The sequence below is a fragment of the Papio anubis genome, chromosome 4 (genome assembly GCF_008728515.1).
Source record: "Papio anubis isolate 15944 chromosome 4, Panubis1.0, whole genome shotgun sequence".
Taxonomy (NCBI): Eukaryota; Metazoa; Chordata; class Mammalia; order Primates; family Cercopithecidae; genus Papio; species Papio anubis.
Window position 1 is genome coordinate 147,543,734 of NC_044979.1, and position 17,039 is coordinate 147,560,772.

Consider the following 17,039-nt stretch of genomic DNA (forward strand, 5'->3'; position numbering starts at 1 on the left):
CCCACACGGGGCTGGGGCTCTGTGCCCCCAACTCACACCCACCAGCTCCCCCAGGAGGAGCAGGCTGGGCCCAGAGCCGCAGGGTGGGCCACAGGGGAGGTCTGACTTAGCTAGGGAAAGTGCCATCCCTGCCATTGCTAGTGACAAGCTCAGGCTGCTGTGGCCCCAGCACAGATTCAACCCTCACCGCGGTACGCGCCGGCTGCTGCAGTCACCTCCACGCCCACCTCACAGGAAGCAAGGCTGGGAAGGAGGGAACTGGCCCCAGGCCACACAGATGCTGAGAGGTGGGATTATGATCAGGTGCCATGGCTCATGCCTGTAATTCCAGCACTTGGAGAGGCCAAGGTGAGTGGATTGCTTGAGCCCAGGAGTCCGAGACCAGCCTGGGCAACATGGTAAAACACCATCTCTCCAAAAACATACAAAAATTAGCTGGGCGTGGTGGTGTATGCCGGCGGTCCCACCTACTCAGGAGGCTGAGATGGGAGGATTGCTTGAGCCCGGGAGGTTGAGGCTGCAGTGAGCCATGATCACGAGCACTGCAGCCTGGGTGACAGAGCAAGATGTCTCAAAAAAATCCAGCTTGGATTTCACCCTGCGTGGTCCAGCACTGAACGGCATTCACCCTTCGGTCAGCTCAGCCCCAAAAATGGGGCCGGGTGTGCCAGGGCTGCTCTCCCGGAAGGCCAGGCGGAGCGGCAACGGCATGCGGGCAGGCCCTTGGCTTTTCAGAGGAGTCCACAGGCTTCTAGCCACTGTGCAGGGCCGCTTTGCTCTCTGCTCCCAGACAGACCCTGTCTTGCTCACGGCTTCCTGCAGGCTCCTCTGAGAGTCCAGCAGAGCTGGGTGAGGGATCTCCTGGGGAAGGAGGACACTGACAGCCATGGTGCTCTCTGCTCCTTCCACTGGGAGAGGCTGCGTGGACAGGGGGCTGTGGGTGGGGCAGATGGCGACACTCAGGACTGTGGCCTGACCCTCGGAGACTGAGCCCGGGACGTGGCCACCTAACCAGCACCTCCCCCGTGGCTGTCCCAGCATCACGGTCACGGGCCAGCAGTCTGTGAAAGCCACTTACACATGGTGCCTGGATCCTGACCCTGGTGAGGGACAGGTGGGGTCCCCTGGGATGGGGGGTGTGTGGTTCTTGGCCCAAAAAAGCCCCAGCCAAAAGCACCAACTGCACAACGAAAGGGTCTGAAACCAGAAAATTCTTTATTGCAAAGGTACAAAAGCGGTCACAGCAGCAGGACGCACGGCAATAAATTAGGTGGTGGCCGCAGGGACGGGGCAGGGCGGCGGCGGCCAGACACGGGCCCACATGTGATCTGTTCTCAATAATTTATATCATGATAAAAAGCAGCACAAAAATAAATATTGAAATGAAACTGCCAAGTAGCACAGAGGCCAGGGTGAGGCGGTGTGGGGGCGTGGGGGGCAGGGGTCCCCACGCCCTGGAAATGCAAAGACCTGGATCTCTTTGGGAAGCCGGAGGCACAGAGACAGAAAACAAACCCACGCGGCAAAGAGGCCTTCGTCTTTTTCTTAAATAAAAAAAATCCATATATTAAATCATGACAATGAAATTTCAACGATCTGAAAAGAAAAGCAGAACGTGCCATGCTTCCCCGGCCCGGCTCTGGGCGGTGACAGCGGCTCCGTCCACCCTGGGGGCCGGGGAGTCCCCTCTCCGGCAAAGCACCACAGGCCGAGGGCAGGTGGTCGCCCACGGCCCACAAGACGTGGACACCAAGAACCCCAAGATGGGACAGAACCGGCCACCCGCTGCAGCCTGTCCTGTGGGGGCCCAGCAGCCTGGTGCACTCCGTGGTGAGGGGGACGGTGGGCAGCCCGGGCCTCCGGTTTGCTCCCAACTCCCACCTGTGCCCGTGCCCCCAAGCTCTGCTCTGATAGATTTACAGTATCAAACTGGAAAAGAAAGATTGTTACGAAAAACCTGTAGATAAACTGTGAATATAATTTTATATCTCTATATAGTTTCTGTTTCTCTCTTTAAATATCCCCCTGGTCCTTATGACATCCAATATGGATTACCTACCATGGCCACGGGGGCAACGGCTATTTGGGAACTCGCAGGCCTTTGCTCCACAGGGACCCAGTGGTCCTGGCGGGCCTGCAGCTTCCCACTCACTTCTAACAGTAGACACAGAACCAAGTCGCCGCCCCGGGGCTGTCTGTCCTCCGCCCTCCCAGCGTGGCTGGCACCAGCCTGGGCTCTGTAGCCGGTGGGGGTGTTACTGGATGGGCAGGGGCAGCCGAGAGAGAGCCGAGGCACCACCTTGCATGTCCTAGGTGGCGGCCCCTGGCCAGTGGCTCACATTCCGCCAGCTCCCCCAGGCAGGGGCTCTACGACCCCCGCTGCAGATACCCCAGTCACAGCAGGGACCCTCAAGGTGGCACTCCAGGAAAAGGAAGCCCAAGGTGGAGTGCCAAGCCCACCAGTGCCTCGGTGCTCGGGGAAGGAGGAACAGGCGAAGGCTCCAGGCGAGGACTGAGTGCCAAGGCCACACCTGCAGCCCGTGGCTGTGTTCCTGGGGGTGTGCACGTGGGAGCCACATCCACGAGGCTCTCCTGGCCTGGTGCCTGCCGCCTCCCCGCCCACCACACCCTCCGGAGTGCCAGCCTCACTCCTGAGCTCTTGTATAAGCCAGCCGCATCCTGGTCCTGCCCCTCAAGCCTTTCCACCAGCTCTCGCACACGGCTCCCGCCTCCTCCCACCACCCAATGCAACGTCCTCTCCCTCCCACCTCCACGTCCACATCTACCAACGTCCCCCAGGCTGCACCCCCTCTCCCTAGACTGCAGCGGCCCTTCCCCTCTAGGCCCCCAAAAGACCTCCTCGTTCCCCCTGCACTGACCACAGCTGGTGAGAAGCAGCTCCAGGACACAGAGCCTGAGTCCTGCTCACCATCAAATGATGGGACGCTCCCGTCCGTGTCCGCTGAGGTCCAGGATGGCCTGCGGGGTTGGTGTCTGGGGGGCCAGCTCCCGTGGGTGGGGCTTGTGTGCTGTGCTGCACGACCTCCTCGGGTCACCAGAGCACACGGGAGACCTCACGACGTATGAGCCACTCTCTCTGCCACACGTGCCCACAGGCCCTCCTCCGGTGAACACCTGCCCCCTCAGCCCTGGTGCTGTGATGGCAGACGGGCCTGCACACACACACGTGCACACACACAGACACCACCCCACGCAGGCGGCCTCCCACACCGCGCCCACTTGCGCAGGCCCCTGCTAAGGCAGACACGGGTCACGGGCAACTGCAACAGGACAGCTGGAAGGACGGAGCTGCCGACGCACCATCCATGCTCCTCCCAGGGTCTGCGGAGTCGGTCAGGGCAGCGAGGGGCTCCCGCACCAGCTGGGAGGCCACAGCAGGGCAGGTGTCGAAGGCTGCTCCCAGCTGCAGTGGAAAACAAGCCCCACGCTGACCTGACCACAGGGGCCTGACTCCTGGGGCCGTGTCTTCTGGCAGCCCCCGCGGGGGTGGCGGAACTTCCCGAGGGCCTTTCCGTTATACTCCCGACTCCCACGGGTGTAAGATGCCAATTCCCACACACAGACGCATCCTGTGGGGAGCAGGGGGCGGGCGTGTGTGTGGACCGGCACGCAGCTCTGGGCCCAGGGGAGCCCACTCTTCACCCTGCACCACAGTCTCATCCTGGTGTGAGTTGCCCGCGCCTGAGGGGCCTGCGCTTGGACTAGGATGTCGAGAGTCTGCGTCCCAGTGACAGGTACGAGGGGCGCGCCCCCGCCCGCCTGCTCGCCGCTCCCCGCCCCCAGCCGGCACTAGGATGCGGCCGAGAAGGGCACGGAGGTGGAGGAGAGCTCAGCGGACTTGACGATGGTGATGACGCTGGTGGTGGCCACCTTGGAGGGCGCCACGGGTCCCCGGGCCACGGTGCGCGCGAAGGTCTGCAGCGCCTCGTACTTGGAGCGCAGGGCGTCCAGCTCCAGCCGCATGCTGCTGTTCTCACGCGCCAGCTTCTCCACCTCCTGCTGCAGCTCCACGCGCTGCCGCTCCAGCTCCTCCTTCTGCGTCACCCGCTTGATGCGGCAGCTGGCCGCGTAGCCGCGGTTCTTGAGCGTGCGCCGACGCTGCTTCAGGCGGGTGACCTCCTCCTTGGTGAGACCCCGCAGGTGCTGGTTCAGCTCCCGCACCGACATGGACACCAGCTCATCGTCGCTGAGCACCGGAGCGTTCTCGCCCGCCTCCTTCTTGACCTGGGGGCAGCCACAGCACGGGGTCAGCAGCGGGAGAACGTGGGGTGTCTGCCTGGGACCGGCACGGGGGTGGACAGGGACCCAGGGGTGCCCCTGCATGCCCATGCTCTTTTGGGGCTGGCCTTTGCCGTCCGCACCAGGGACCACAGGACACCATGCACACAGGCAGCCCACGTGACAGCTGTGGCCCCACAGGACCCTTTCTGAACAGGAGAAGCCAGCGGTGACATCGGTCACTCCTGGTTACCGACAGCCTCAGAGCCCACGAGGACCTGGAGCACATGGGTCCTGCTGCTGGGACTGAGCCAGCCCACAGGCATGCCCCATGGCAGAGGTGGCAAGCGCCAGGCACAGGTGGGCCCAGGCCCTAGGAGCTGGAGCATCCCATTCACCAGAGGCCAGTCTGCCCACGCCTGGAGTCGGGGGGTGAGCTCATGCAGTAGCGCCTGGCGGACACACAGCCCAGGCGGACAGACCCTGCCACACCCTGAGCCTGGGAGTCATCTCCTGGAACCACAGTCCCCGATCCTGGCCCCACCTCTCCTGTGAACATCCCCCGGCCACAGCAGCCCCTTCTCCTGCCAACAGGGAGGCCTCCATCACAGGCTCAGGACGGCCCTGGGAATGGGGGGACCTTTCCCACACCTGTGCTTGAGACGGGGCCTGCCTGGAGCCAGCCTTACCTTTAATGTCTTGTTCGGTTTGGGATTAGTCGTCATAACCTGGGCACAGTCACCAGGACAGAGCTCCCTGGAACTCGTAGCTGGAAAACACGGGCAAGCAGAGAAGCCAGCGCAGGTCAGGGCCAGCAGCGCCGGAAGGGACGGCCACCTCCCATGCAGGGACGTTCCTCAGCCTGGGGTGGATGGTCACAGCACCCTGAAAACAAGATGGGGCACTGTCCCGGCCCAGCCCGTCCTGGGGGGCTTCCCAGGGGGTGGGGCATCCTGGCCCGGCCTCTGTCTCTGCCCGAGGGTCCAGGGGGAGGTCTGGCTGCACCTCACAGTCTAGCACAGTCCACAGAGCAGCTGGGACTCCCACCCCAGGGCCTGGCAGCCAGGTGCAGCCCCCTGCTGCCCTGAAGACCTGGGCTGCAGCTGCCGGCGCTGTAGGGTGACCAGCAGGCACCAGCAGTGGCTGCTTCCTGTTCTGACTCTCCCTGAGGTCAGAGAAGACGTCTGCACCTGCACAGCACAAGGTGCTCCGTCCCAAGGACCAAATCGATTGGTGGCGAAACCGCCCTCCCACAAGGCAGCTGTGCTGGCCCCGAGGAGCGTGGGGCCCCGCTGGACAGCGACCCTACCCTTGCAAAGGCTCTGGTGCTCCGGACCCAGCCTGGATCCCCGAGAGGGGGCCTCTGGGGAGCCCCTGCCATCACCAGCTTCCCCCATGGTGGGCCTGGGTGGAGCCCCAGCCACCCTCCTGCCCCGCCCTCCCCACAGGTCACGGGACACCTACCACGGCCCCGGCCGCTGCAGCTGTGACATCACCACCTCCAACTAAGCTGCCCCCGAGCGAGGACCCTGCAGCCCAACGGGGTGTGGGGTTCCTGAGGGGCGGCAGGTCCAGGGGCCGCAGTCAGAGACCAGGGAGGTGGGGGAGCCGCCGCCCTGCCGAGCGTTCGACCGTCTGGCGGGAGTCGTCCCCGCCGCCGCCCCCGCCGTCCTCACGTCTGCATTGTGTCACACATTCTAATCATTCATGAAAAACCCAGCCAAAGCATCCCCGGCATGAGCCCTCCGATAGTTGCCATGACGACCTTGGGACCGAGCCAGCCCCCACGGTCGTCATGGAAACCGAGAAGCCCAAACGCGATCCTGACTTCAGGTCAGTCTGCGCAGACATCACGAGGCCAGCAGGCAGTCAACAAACCCATTTGTACCCGGTGGCTGGGACAGGCAGGCAGCAGGCGCCGGGAAGCTTGCGGGACCGGTCCACAGCACCCACTCCCATACCCCAAATACCAGCACGGGTTCCCGCAGGAATGTCAGAGCAGCACACGGTGGTGGGGGTGTCCTTGGTCAGCACCTCCACCGGACATGGGCACCACGGGGCGGGTTACCCCATCCCGCCCTCCCTGCCGGCCCAGGACCCTCCCCACACCCTGGGCCAGGGAGCCCTCGGCCCAAATCCCTCCACCCTCCAGCCCTGCCTCCGATGGGGGGCCCCCGCCACAGCCCACCCACCCCCACAACCAGAGGGCCGCACAGGTGAGACAGGGTCCTGCGCTAGGCTGCTGGGTCCGCTGCCTCTGCCAAGGCCGGCTGCTCTCAGGGCACTAATGTAGATGGCACAGGATGGCACCAGCCGGTCCCAGGGAAGGCCAGGGGGACTCCAGGCTCCTCCGTACCCCGCCCTGGGGCAAGGGTGACAGTGGAGAGGCCGGGGCCCAGCTGCCTCCGCCACCGTGGGGACCTGCAAATGCCGGCGGCTGGAAGCACCATGAGAAACTTTTCCATGTCAGAGGGAGGGGCCGCGGGCACCGCTTCCAGCTCCACCGTGAGCACGTCAGTGCACAGGCCGGCCACGACATAGCTATGCGGTGAGTCACCAGATGTTTACAGAGCCGCGCGCACATTCCCACACACCCGGGCCTCCCACCCAGCAAGGACCCGCTCCCTGGCCCCCAGGCCCACTGCCCGCCATGGTAGCACAGCTGGGCGGAAAAGGAAGGTCTAGGGGACAGGGCCGTCTGGCCAGAGCCACGGTGACGTGCGGGGTGCCAGGGGCAGAGTTCAGCGTGAGGATCTTTCCACTAAAAAGATGCCTCCCGCGATGCCCTGTGACGTCATGGAGGCGTACGGTAGCCGGGGGCGACCCCAGGAGGGGCAGCTGACTAATTCCACAAGGTCAAGGTCGCCAGGGCTGCTGGAGCACGCCTGTGCCCATCTCAAAACCCCAGTCCTTCGAGGCACACCTGCACTGGGGCCCTCCGAGGAACCAGAGACCTAGGGGAAGCTGGGGTCCTGGGCGGCCCCCATGCTGTGCTCACAAGCGTGCCCCCCACTTCCTTGGGCAGGTCACGACTCTGCTCCGCCAAGGAAGCCTGGACCATCCACGTGCCCCCCGAGAGGCGAAGCAGCAGGGACGGCCCTGCCAAGTGGCAAAGCTTCTCTCAAGAACCCAGCAAGGGATGGGATGGTGCTGGCACCTACCACTCCCCACCATGCACAAAATAAACCCAAGCAGCATTAACCTAAAGTCGCTCTAAACATCAGAGGCAAGAAAGATGACAGCTTGCTTTTGGAAGGAGATTCAGAGAAGAGTTTTGTATGTGCAAAAAAAGTTTGTAAAGCGACTGATCTAAAAATGACAACTGCCCTAAACAGGGTTTTGTGAACTGTCCAACCTCACACGGCCTCAAGGGCCACCAGAGCACACTTAGAAATGGCCACCTCCCCAGGACCAGAGACGCAGCCTTAGGGTGTCATCCAGGGGGAGAGTGTGCCTGGGGTCCCAGAGACGCCCGTGACGCCGGCTTCCCACTACCCCAGACCCAAGGCAGGGGCTACCGCATCAGCACCTGGTCAGCACTGCAGCCAAGCTCCTCTCCAGCAGCCCCCAAGGAACGATGCCCTCACATTCTGTCTCACACCCACCAGCCAACAAAATGCCAGCATCGCCACGCACAAGCACCTGGCGCCCCTGAGCTCCTCTGAGTTTTGGTGGAGTCACCAGAGAAGTGCAGTGTTCCGCGCCACAGCGGGGGGCCTGGGTGGCCAGGTCTGGTCTGAGTTTCTGCTGTGAGGCCCCAACCGCCGACCTAGGTAAGGCTGCAGCGCTCACGCCCCATGTCCCTGGAGCAGCGCTGGGCAGCAAAGTTCTCCGGCACCACCTATAACTTGGAACAGCTCTTAGGTGACCGGTTTTCTGATGGAAGACGTAGTGTTTTCAACCCAAGGCCAGACACCTCAACGTGACGCACAACTAAACAAGGCTCAGCGGGGGAATCATTTCCTCTCAAGGAAAAGGAACCGCCAGCAGCCTCAGATGGAGGCAACTCCTGCGGCTGCAGCTGGGGATAAGTGACGAAGCCAGGACGCTGGGTGCCCCCTTCTAGGATCCAGACCGATGGCCTGGGCTCCATAAAGCGTAGGGCAGGGCAGCTCCGCCCAGGGAGGCACCTTGCAGAGGGTGACGATCCAGAGCCCGGGGCTCCCGGTGGCAGGGCAGGCAGGCCAGGGTCAGCCGCCCAGAACTGTGTTTTCGGGAGCAGCTGAGCCCCAGGCAGCGACCTCAGCTCCCGGAGGATCATGTTTTCCCTTTTAATTTTCATTTTAGAGACAAGGTCCCACTCTGTCACCCAGGCTGGAATGCAGTGGTGCCATCCTGGCTCACTGCAGACCTCCTGAGCTCAAGCGGTCCTCCTGCCTCAGCTTCCCGAGCAGCTGGGACTACAGGTGGGCACCACCACACCCAGAGAATTTTAAACTTTTTTGTAGAGACGGGATCTCACCATGTTGCCCAGGCTGGTCTCGAGCTCCTGGACTCAAGTGATCCTCCTGCCTCAGTCTCCCAAAGTGCTGGGATTACAGGCATGAGCCACCATGCCCAGCCATTTTTAACTTTTTAAGTCCCAGCTAATACTCACTGGTCACCTGTGGGTCTGGCCCTGCTCAGTGGGGGATTGGCAGCCCTGGCATCTCTTGCTGTGCTGGCACAAGCTGAGAAGGACCTGCTCTGGGGTCCAGGAGGGAACAGTTTCTCCTTAAAGTTGGGACTGGGCACAGTGGCTCTTGCCTGTAATCTCAACACCTTCGGAGGCCAAATGCTTGAGCCCAGTAGCTTTAGACCAGCCTGGACAACATAGCAAGACCCCATCTCTAAAAAAAAAAAAAAAAAACCATAATTTTTTTTTTTTTTGAGACGGAGTCTCGCTCTGTCGCCCAGGCTGGAGTGCAGTGGTCGAATCTCAGCTCACTGCAAGCTCCGCCTCCCGGGTTTACGCCATTCTCCAGCCTCAGCTTCCTGAGTAGCTGGGACTACAGGCGCCCACCACCTCGCCCGGCTAGTTTTTTGTATTTTTTTAGTAGAGACGGGGTTTCACTGTGTTAGCCAGGATGGTCTCGATCTCCTGAAAAAACCATAATTTTTAAATAGCCAGGTGTGATGGCACATGCCTATGGTCCCGACTACTCGGGAGGCTGAGGTGGGAGGATTGCTTGAGCCACGAAGTCGAGATTGCAGTGAGCTGTGATCACACCACTGCACTCCAGCAGCCTGAGTGACAGAGCAAGACCCTGTCTCTTAAAAAAAAAAGAGAGTGCAAAAGTGAGTTGAACAGCTGATGGCTGGATGACCCCTCTGAACAGTCCTGGCTGTGGATGCCCATGGAGAAACGGGGATTTCAGCTTCAGGGCTCTGATTCTTCCCGGATGAGAGGACGCATCAGGGCCGCTGCTCGCTCTCCAAGGCCGGCATGGGGGCTCTGGATGGGTCACTTGTTCTCTCCCAAGGGGTGAATGACAAGGCAGACCCCACGCCCCACCCCCGCGGCCACCCAGCCGGTCTGACCGAGACGGAGCGGCCCTTCCACTTCTATCCTCCACGGGTCTCCGAGGCTGTGGGATGCGGGAGAGGGAGGAGGGGTGGGAGGAAGACCAGGAACGGAGGACGGGAGTTGTGTGCGAGACTCGGGTTTAGAAATCCAGGAGTACAGCAGTAAGCACCCTCCCGCTCTCCCTCACCAGTGACTCCCACGACAGGTGCAATCCACAAAACCAGAGGCCGCCCAGGGTGTACCTGCCTCTCCCAGGAGCCTTTCTGCCAGAGACCCCAAGCCAGGCACCCTCCACAGGGGGCCACAAGGGTAGGTGGGGCCACTGTGGCACTGGTACCCAGTGGGCACCTGTCAAACAGGTGTCAACCGACTAACTGCAGCCCGGCTGGTCCCAGAGACCAGCCAGACACCCTTCCTACTGAGGATGAGGACCCACTGTCCGGCTGTCCTGGACATGGGAAATGCGGGAGGCACCCCACTTGGCACCCCCCAGCCCGGCCCGCACCAGCCGGCAGCCTGGCCCTGGCTGGCTGCCCTCCAGCAAGCCACGACTGTCCGCCTGGCTTGGAGGACGTCTGGTCACCTTGCATTTGCAGTCTGAGGAAGCTGTGTCATTCCGCTACATCCAGAGGTGACTCAGGCAGCTGCAGCAGCAGAGAGCAAACTGCAGAACACACCACACCCCCTCCAGTCCCTGCCCTGGCTCCCAACACACCATCCTCCTGTCCTCGGCTTCCAGCTTCCCGTCAGCGTCCTGTTCTCCCTGGCCACCCTGGGGCTTCAATCTGCTCCCAGCTTCCAAGTCCAACCAGGGGCATTCCGGGGGGCCCAGATGCCCCCCAGCCCCCAACCGCATCACTCACCGGAGTTGCCCCCACCCCTGTCTCTTTTCCTCGTCCACGCTCCAACCGGGCTTGATCCCAGCCCTCAAGCATCTCCCGCCCGAACCCACAGCACCTGCCCAGGCTCCGGCCTCCAGCTTCTCCCGTGTGGACCACAGCTTTGCCAAAGGGATGCCCTCACCCTGATCCTGGTGCCCCCCACGCAGCCCCACAGGCAGTCAAAAGTTTTGGGGTTCCTCCCAAACCCCGACCCCCTCACCCCAACGCCGTTTCAGGTTTCTGATCACCCCCATCTGCAGAGAGCACATGGCCCCCTGCCCCCTCAAGCCCTGCTTCTTCCAGAAACGCTCCCCACTGCTCTCCTCGCGTAGGCAAGCACCCTCTACCAAGGCCTGGTTCTAGATCCTTCTGGGGACGGGGCCCTCCCCGTGGTGTGATGAGCTCCTCGCAAGCAGGGAGCATGTCTTCCCTACACCCCATACGAGCCTCCCGCTGTACAAGATGAGCCGGCCCCGCACGGGAGGGCAGCGAGAGGGCAGTCTCCACCCCAATACCTTCCCCAGGACGCCCGACGCGCAGTGCGGACAAGCAGGCAGGTTCTACACCAGACCCCACCGGCCCTTGGGACAGGCCAGCAGACGTCACGGCCTGGGTTTCCTCATCTACAGCGGCCGGTCGGGGTGGGGCGTGTGACCGCTCAGGTTCATTTGTACCTGCTCTAAAACTCTATGATTTTAAGACAACACTCCCAGTTTCCTGAAACTGTAGGAAAGCGGAAACATGACGGAGTCTGTGACTTATAAAAAGCAAAAATAAATAGCGGGGAAAGGTATCTTCCATTCGCGGAGAGCAGGGAGGGTGGGGACGGAGCGGTGAGTCACTGTTTACTGTTGAGAGGCAGCCACACGGAGCCTTCTCCCAGCTGGCCAGATTTCCATTTCCCGTGTGGACTGGACCCGAAACCCAGAAAGTCCACTCCAGAAACCTTTAGACTCAGAAACAGCTGGGACAGGAACAGGCACAACTTCTTCTCGGTCTGGGTGGCAAACAGCTTTGCTGGAGACTGTAAACAAACGCAGCCATCGCCGAGCCCCGTGGGTGAAAGCGCACGCCTTGTAGACAGCAGAGTGGCCCGGAAGACGGTCTCACTTAACAGCGGCCTCCCGGGTGCACACAAAGGCTGGCGCCCCGAGAGCCCCAACCCTTGGTAAACGCTGGCTCCCGGGTTTACCAGCACCTGGGGAATCAATGCCGCAGGGAACCAGCCCCTCAAAGCCCTGGCTCAGCTCAAGGATAAAAGGCAGGAGAAACCTGATTTGTTTTTCTGCTTTAGTAAATGTCTTATTTTGGAATAATGAAAGGTCTAGTTTTAAAAAGCAGACTCCCTCTCCCAAGGTCAAACTCAGACATTCCTACTGGGTTACCTAAGAAGGGGAGATGTTCTCTTAAATGGCACTGGACGCCCAAATAGGGTGTAGGTGTGTCCCAGACACCTGCACAGCCCACCTATGTTCTCCAGACCCCGCCCACAGCTCTTTCAATACTCCACATCCCTGAAGACACTGGGCTTGGAGAAGCTGCACAGGGCATCCCACTCCATGTTGGAGACCCCCTTACAACAACACACTGTGATAGTGAAACCTCAGTGCCAGTAGAGACCTGACAGCCCACCCTGGAGAATCAGAGGGGTGGGAAGGGCAGTGCCGGAGCCGAACCACAGTAATATCCCCTAGTCCACGGTGTCCCGCGGTGGGGGGCGTTTTGAGTCCCAGGATCTTCCCAAGGCCAGGCACCTGGCCAGAGAGTGGCTGGCTGCCTGTGGGTCACCTGGTGAATGAATGGTGGATCTGATTTCTGCCTCAGCTACAAGAGCCGCCTAAGAAGCAAGAAACAGCATGCTCAGGGATACAGGACACGGGGAGAGGGACACAGGAGGCCCCGCAAACATGAACACACATGGTGTGAGGGTGAGAATGCAGCACAGGGCCACTGCTGTGCCCCAGGGGGACCCAGGTCAAGGGCCAAAGCCAGGCGGGGTCCTGGCTTTCTGGGTTTTTCCGCGGCGCCTCGACCCACCCCCCCAGGATCTTGAGGCTGTGCAGAGACAGAGACACACACACACACACACACACAGCGTCACGGGCACATAACACAGTTTCCTGAACTTGACAGAGGCACAGAAGAACCCATGCAGTGGGAGCGGGAAGAGGCCTGAGCCCCTGCCCCACATGTGAGCAAAGGGACACGCGCCTTGGGGCCCCTGTCACCTGCTCCCCTCCTGCCTCCCCACGGCCTTCCTTCCAGCAACCCTGGCAGGTGGGCGGTTGAGAGCAACACCAGTCCCAGGATCCTGCCTGTGGGGAGACTCGGTTACCCCCACCCCGTCCACGGGCACGCGTGGGCCCCACCATTGGGCCGCAGCGCCGCCCGTCACCGGGAGGAAGCGAGGGGGGCAGGCCGGGGCCGCACGCGGAAGCCACTCTGGGGCGGAAGGCACGGGGAATCCACGCGCCCGCGCCCTCCCCGCGCGGCCCGCACGTGGCGCCCGCCCCGCCCCCCGCAGGTGTGAAGGCGCGGGCACAATGCGCGCCGCCGACCCGCGTGGACTCCCGTGTTCCCAGGTCTGGGGTCCACGCCCCAGGGCCCCGGGCTTAGCAAGCATGGCCCGGGCGGCACGTGCAGGGCAGAGAGCCTCGCGTCCCGGGGAAGCCCCCTGGGCCTGCGGGGCTGGGCCCACCTGGGCAGGTGCGCGGGCCGCATAGGGGGCCGCATGGGGGTCTCGGGCCCTGCGCACCCAACCCCGCCACCCTCGGCCCGCGCCCCCGGGCGGCCGTGACTCAGCGGCCAGGTGGCCCCAGCCCCGCGTCCCGGTCTCCGTCCCCGCCGCGGCCCGGTCCCCGCTGCTCCACCGCCCCTCACCTGGCGTCGCGCGGGGGGCGCGGGCGCGCGGCGGCTCCTCGCGGGCACGCGCTGTCCTCGCGCCGGCGCTCACTCTCGCGCTCCCCTCGGCCGCCGCCGCCTGGCGCTCGGGCTCCGACTTCACGAAGAACAACAACTCCCCCCCCACCGCCCGCCGCCACCGCGCCCGCCCGCCCGGCTCCCCAGCATCTGACACCGCTTCCGGGTTCCGCGGCGCGCGCGTCACGCCGCCCCGCCCCCCTGGGACCACGCCCCCTCCCTCCCCCGCGGGCACGCCCTCCTCTCCCGCCCGGGGGTCCGCGGGCCCCGCCCGCACCTGCAATCCCCGCGCTTTGGGAGGCCTGGCGGGAGGATCTCTGTGGGCCAGGAGTTCAAGACCAGTCTGGGCAACATAGCGAAACCTCCCTTCCCCCATTCCCCGTCTCTACAAACATAAAAAACATTAAGGCCAGCTGGGCACAGTGGCTCATGCCTGTAATCCCAGCACGCTGGGAGATCAAAGCAGGAGGATCGCTTGAGCCCAGGAGTTCCAGACCAGCCTGGACAACATAGTGAGACCCCCATCTCTACAAAAAATTACAAAAAGTAGTCGGTCGTGGTGGTATGTGCCTGTAGTCCCAGTTACTCAGGAGGCTGAGGCAGGAGGATGGCTTGAACCTGGAAGGTGGAGGCTGCAGTGAGCCATGATTTCATCACTGCACTCTAGCCTGGGTGACAAGGTGAAACCCTGTCTCAAAAAACAAAACAAAACAAGCAAACCAGCAATGTAAAAATGGGGATAAGCGGCTACTGGTCACTGGTCACAGCTTCTGTGAGTGGGGCCAGCCCCCTTCTAAAGCCCCAGCTGCTGGTTGCCAGGGGGCCACAGCAGGCCCAGGATGGGGTTAGGGCACCACTGGCCCAAGGAGTCCTGTGAGGGATCCTCAGGTGGGAGCCAGTCCCTGAGGGAGCTGCCTCTGCTTCCTGTCACAGGTGGAGGACAGGCTGGAGTGGGGACCCGTCCAGAGTCCCTCAGAGGGGAGGGCGAGCCCCTTTCCAAGCTTCTGGTCCCCAAGTTCCGCCCTCCTCTGAGCGCTGCGGGAAAAGGAGTCTCAGGCCTGGCCAACCAGGGCACCCACGGCATCTGCCCAGGGTTCTGGGAAGCCTGTTTTCTCGGCTCAGGTGGGACTCGGGAGCCTGTTTCTCGGCTCAGGTGGGACTCAGGAGCAAGGACAGGGAGGTCTGTGCATCTTCTGGGTGTCATCCTTACCACCGCGTGCCTGGGGATTTAGGCAGCCGCCCAGTGGCCTCTTGCTGTGGAGCGAGGGGGCAGCCTCCTGGACCATCTCTGACCCCCACTTCTGACCACCTGGGAGGCGCCTCCTTGCTGAGGCCCACGCGGCCGTCTGGGGTAGCCAGACACAGTGATGCCTGCAACCTGGCTGCAGAAACAGGTGCCAAGAAATAGCAGCAGTAGCGACAATGTCCCACGTCCCCAGGATGTTTGCAGAAAGACATCCCCGGGGGATGGGAAAGCTGCTTCCCTTGTCCCGGCCCACACTTTGCACTTGGGGTTCTGGGATGCGCTGGGAGCCTCCAGAGAAGCTGTGGGCGTCTCCTCTTTACGTTACTCATGGTGTCGCTGCTCTAACCCAACTGCATTCTTTCCATAGTAGGCTTTTGTTACTAATCGCACAGTTATATTATCTTTTTAATTTTTTAATTTGTATTTATTTATTTTTTTATTTTGACACAGAGTCTCACTCTGTCGCCCAGGCTGGAGTGCAGTGGTGCGATCTCAGCTCACTGCAAGCTCCGCCTCCTCGGTTCACGCCATTCTTCTGCCTCAGCCTCCCCAGTAGCTGGGACTACAGGTGCCCACCGCCACGCCCGGCTAATTTTTTTGTATTTTTTAAAATAGAGACGGGGTTTTGCCGTGTTAGCCAGGATGGTCTCGATCTCCTGACCTCGTGATCCGCCCACCTCGGCCTCCCAAAGTGCTGGGATTACAGGCGTGAGCCACTGCGCCCGGCCGTATTTACTTTTGAGACGGAGTCTCACTCTGTCATCTAGCCTGGAGTGCGGTGGCACCATCTCGGCTCACTCCAGCCTCTGCCTCCCGGGTTCAGTGGTTCTCCTGTCTCAGCCCCCCGAGTAGCTGGGATCACAGGTGCCCACCACCACATATGGTTAGTTTTTTGTTGTTGTTGTCGTTGTTGTTTTGAGATGGAATCTCACTCTGTTGCCAGGCTGGAGTGCAGTGGCGCAATCTTGGCTCACTGCAAGCTCCGCCTCCCAGGTTCAAACAATTTTCCTGCCTCAGCCTCCTGAGTAGCTGGGACTACAGGTGCCTGCCATCATGCCCGGCTATTTTTTTTTAAATTGTATTTTTAGTAGAGATGATGTTTCACTGTGTTAGCGAGGATGGTCTGGATCTCCTGACCTCATGATCCGGCTTTCTCGGCCTCCCAAAGTGCTGGGATTACAGGCACGAGCCACCACACACAGCCAATGTTTGTATTTTTAATAGAGACGAGGTTTTGCCATGTTGACTGGGCTGGTCTCGAACTGCTGGCCTCAAATGATCCACCTGCCTCAGCCTCCCAAAGTGCTGGGATCACAGGCATGAGCCACCACACTGGCTAATTTTTGTATTTTTAGTAGAAACGGTTTCACCATTTTGGCCAGGCTGGTCTCGAACCCCCGACCTCAGGTGATCCGCCCACCTCGGCCTCCCAAAGTGCTGGGATTACAGGCGTGAGCCACCACGCCCGGCCTAATTTTTAAAATTTTGATTTATTTATTTATTTGTTTGTTTTATAAGATAGCATCTCACTCTGTCACCCAGACTGGAGTTCACTGGTGCAATCACAGTTCACTGCAGCCTCCTCCTCCCAGGCTCAAGTGATCCTCCCACCTCAGCCTCCCGAGTAGCTGGGACTAAGGCTGGTGCTACCACACCCAGCTAATTTTCCTTTTTTTTTTGTAGAGACAGGGTATTGCTCTGTTGCCTAGGCTGGTCTTGAACTCCTAGGCTCAAGTGATCCTCCCACCTCATCCTCTCAAAGTGTTGGGATTACACGCATGAGCCACTGTGCCCAGCCCAAAGTTTACTTTTTATTATGGTAAAGTATACATCATGTAGAATTTACCATTTTAACTATTTTTTTTCTAACTTAAAAAAAATCTTCTTTCAGAGATAGGGTCTTGCTGTGTTGATCAGGCTGGTCTTAAACTCCTGGCCTCAAGCAATCTTCCTTGCCAGGCGCGGTGGCTCAAGCCTGTAATCCCAGCACTTTGGGAAGCCAAGACGGGTGGATCACGAGGTCAGGAGATCAAGACCATCCTAGCTAACACGGTGAAACCCCGTCTCTACTAAAAAAAAAAAAAAAAGCAATCCTCCTGCCTCAGCCTCCCAAAGTGCTAGGATCCCAGGTGTGATTCGGTGATTAGTCTGGGCACGGTGGCCACCACACGAGGCCAATTTAACCATTTTAAGTGTACAGTTCGGTGGCGTTAAGTATATTCATGTTGTTGTACAAACATTGCCATCA

General features: G+C 60.9%; 1 protein-coding gene and 2 pseudogenes across 3 annotated transcripts; 1 reads left to right on the forward strand and 2 right to left on the reverse strand.

Moving 5' to 3' along the window:
- Positions 1-1,196: 1,196 nt before the first annotated feature.
- LOC103882716 lies at positions 1,197-3,659 on the reverse strand (annotated as a pseudogene). The gene has a single exon (XR_644651.3). The product of XR_644651.3 is annotated as an uncharacterized LOC103882716 (transcript).
- Positions 1,197-13,694, reverse strand: MAFK (MAF bZIP transcription factor K). 2 transcript variants are annotated; one of them, XM_003895649.5, is made up of 3 exons: positions 13,507-13,694; positions 4,929-5,008; positions 1,197-4,245 (listed from the first exon to the last, which is right to left on the reverse strand). In XM_003895649.5, exons 2-3 carry the CDS (start codon positions 4,962-4,964, stop codon positions 3,811-3,813), a joined length of 471 nt encoding a protein of 156 aa, XP_003895698.1. In that variant the 5' UTR covers positions 4,965-5,008; positions 13,507-13,694; the 3' UTR covers positions 1,197-3,810. The 2 variants fall into 2 exon arrangements, with proteins under 2 accessions (XP_003895698.1, XP_009200749.1); XM_009202485.4 differs by lacking the exon at positions 13,507-13,694 and adding an exon at positions 5,704-8,585.
- LOC103882717 lies at positions 9,665-10,380 on the forward strand (annotated as a pseudogene).
- Positions 13,695-17,039: the final 3,345 nt, after the last annotated feature.